The sequence below is a fragment of the Pygoscelis adeliae genome, unplaced genomic scaffold, assembly GCF_000699105.1.
Source record: "Pygoscelis adeliae isolate BGI_AS28 unplaced genomic scaffold, ASM69910v1 Scaffold457, whole genome shotgun sequence".
NCBI classification, from domain to species: Eukaryota; Metazoa; Chordata; class Aves; order Sphenisciformes; family Spheniscidae; genus Pygoscelis; species Pygoscelis adeliae.
This window is the reverse complement of record NW_008825153.1, coordinates 186688-188713: the sequence shown is the minus strand read 5'-3', so window position 1 is coordinate 188713 and position 2026 is coordinate 186688. Positions and strand designations below refer to the sequence as shown.

Here is a 2026-nt window from a genome sequence, read left to right as displayed (position 1 = left end):
AAGAATAAGTATAACATACCTAGATTTGCTGGGAAGATGAGAAAAATTACTGGTTTCTATGCGAAAAAAATTGGGCCAGTCTTATTTTTACTTTTTAAAACAATCAAGCCCCAAGTTCCTGTATCTCGCTTAAAACGTATAAAATAGAAATTCATTTGTTTGTCGCTTGTATCAGGAGAATAGTGCATCTGGATGTCTTTATTAGCTTTCTGTATCCAGACGCAGTGTTTAAAGAGCTCCAGTAATTGGCCCCATTTGCAGGCTTGGAGAGGGAGCCAAGTACATATAAGCCGTCCTCAGGCAGGAAGCAGGAATTAATGCACAGCGTTTCTCATCCCGTGGTTGAAATTTCGCTGTTGGGAAGCAAACAAATTTTTTTAAAAACCCAACTTTTGCTGCCTTTGAGAAAACTAAAATGCAGGTTTTCCAATGTTGTGTTAGGGAAACGGTACTATCAATAGTTATAACAAGCATTTTTACACGTGCGCTGAGAATGGGTGGTTGAGAAGCAGTCGAGAAGGCTGCCAGGAGTTTCAGTAGCTGCAGTTGCGCTAGTCGCAGCAGCAGGGGTGTATAGACTGGAACGAAATGACATCTGTATTTGTCAGTGTAATTTTTTAATAGTATTTTCCTGTCTTTATAATGATTTTAAGCCTAGGTTGCGTGAATCGGTAAGCAGAGTACAGAATGAATTTTTTAATTTTTGTTTTAGAAACCCGATGTGCGGCTCTCCAGAAGCAGCATCGACCGAGAGGATGGAGGTCTCCAGGGCCCAGTAAGTATGTGTGGGATCTTTTCATATCCCAACTCTTTCTCCGGTTTCCTGGTAGAACATGTTGTATGCTGTCTTGATTAAGGGAGATGATTTAAAGTTTTTACTAAACGTTTCCACTATTATTACATGGTTCTACAACTTCCCAAGAGGCTCAGCTTCCGTGGGAACAGGAGCCGTGGCAAACTTGTTCATGCAGCAGTTTGGGGGATTTGGGGTTTGGTTTTTTTCCCCCCCTTGAATCTGCTGCTGTAACAAATACTAAAATATTTCCACAAATATGTTGCAATATTTTTTTTAATGTTCATGTGCTGTATAATTGGCCCTTTTATTTAAAAATGCGGATAGTTTTCTGAAAGTTCTGTCAACAGGAAGCAGGATGAAAATAACTTTTGCAGTTGTTTAAATATCTGAAGGGTTTTCTTACGAAGAATGTAAATGTTACTGTTGTATTATCCAGAAATCTGTTTGGGGTAAATGATCCGCTATGAAACTAATGGAATAAACCCCATAGCCATTCACTTAGTGCCAGACAACAGCTGCAGCTGTGGTACTCTTTCTTACTGGCTTAACTCCTGTCTGTTTAACTAAAAATGTCTCCAATTGTTTAATTGCTGTTGGAATCTCTGAATCGTACTGATCGAAAGGAGGGGTTAGGCTAGGAACTGTTAATGATGGAAACCTGATGCTTCATCTGCTGCTTGTCCCCAGGGATCACCTTTAAAATACTTAAGTTAATATTTTAAATTCACTTTCCTAGTTCGTTTGGGATGCGATTGTAAAGTCCTAGTTTGGCTTCAGTATTTCTTCACTACCTAAGAATTTAGGGACTCTTCCTGCATTTGCAGCCAAAGTACAATCATGAATGAGTATATTAATGACACACTGCAGCATGGTCTCCAGAGACATTCAGGTCTGGAAGCTGCTAAGATTTTTTCCGTGAAATTGGAGAAGACTATTAGTTATTGTTATGTCTGTGCTATTGTTGCATCTTTATATAAGAGCAAGTAAAGCATCACTGCATTTTGTGCTACTCATGAAGATGCTTTGAGATAACCTGGAGATTTTGAAGTCATGTCAGAGGTTTGATTCAGGTGGCTGTTAGTGGCAATGGGTTTAAAGTACAGCTTCTTGCAGCCAGCTGTTTTCTCTGACTGCTGCTTGATTTCAGCATGACTGCCTGGGGTTAGAATAAAAAATGCAACACCCAGATCCCAAACTGCTTGTAGGGGAAGTCCTGTCTTCCCAGATGAG

At 39.8% G+C, this 2026-nt stretch overlaps 1 protein-coding gene across 9 annotated transcripts in view; it reads left to right on the top strand.

Annotated features, from left to right (window-relative positions):
- PTK2 (protein tyrosine kinase 2) overlaps nt 1-2026 on the top strand; it is a 212688-nt gene that overhangs the window by 197032 nt on the left and 13630 nt on the right. For all 9 annotated transcript variants that reach the window (XM_009328415.1, XM_009328414.1, XM_009328412.1 and 6 more), the window contains one exon: nt 713-775. In XM_009328415.1, coding sequence (XP_009326690.1) covers nt 713-775 — 63 coding nt within the window. The remainder of the gene's footprint in view (nt 1-712; nt 776-2026) is intronic.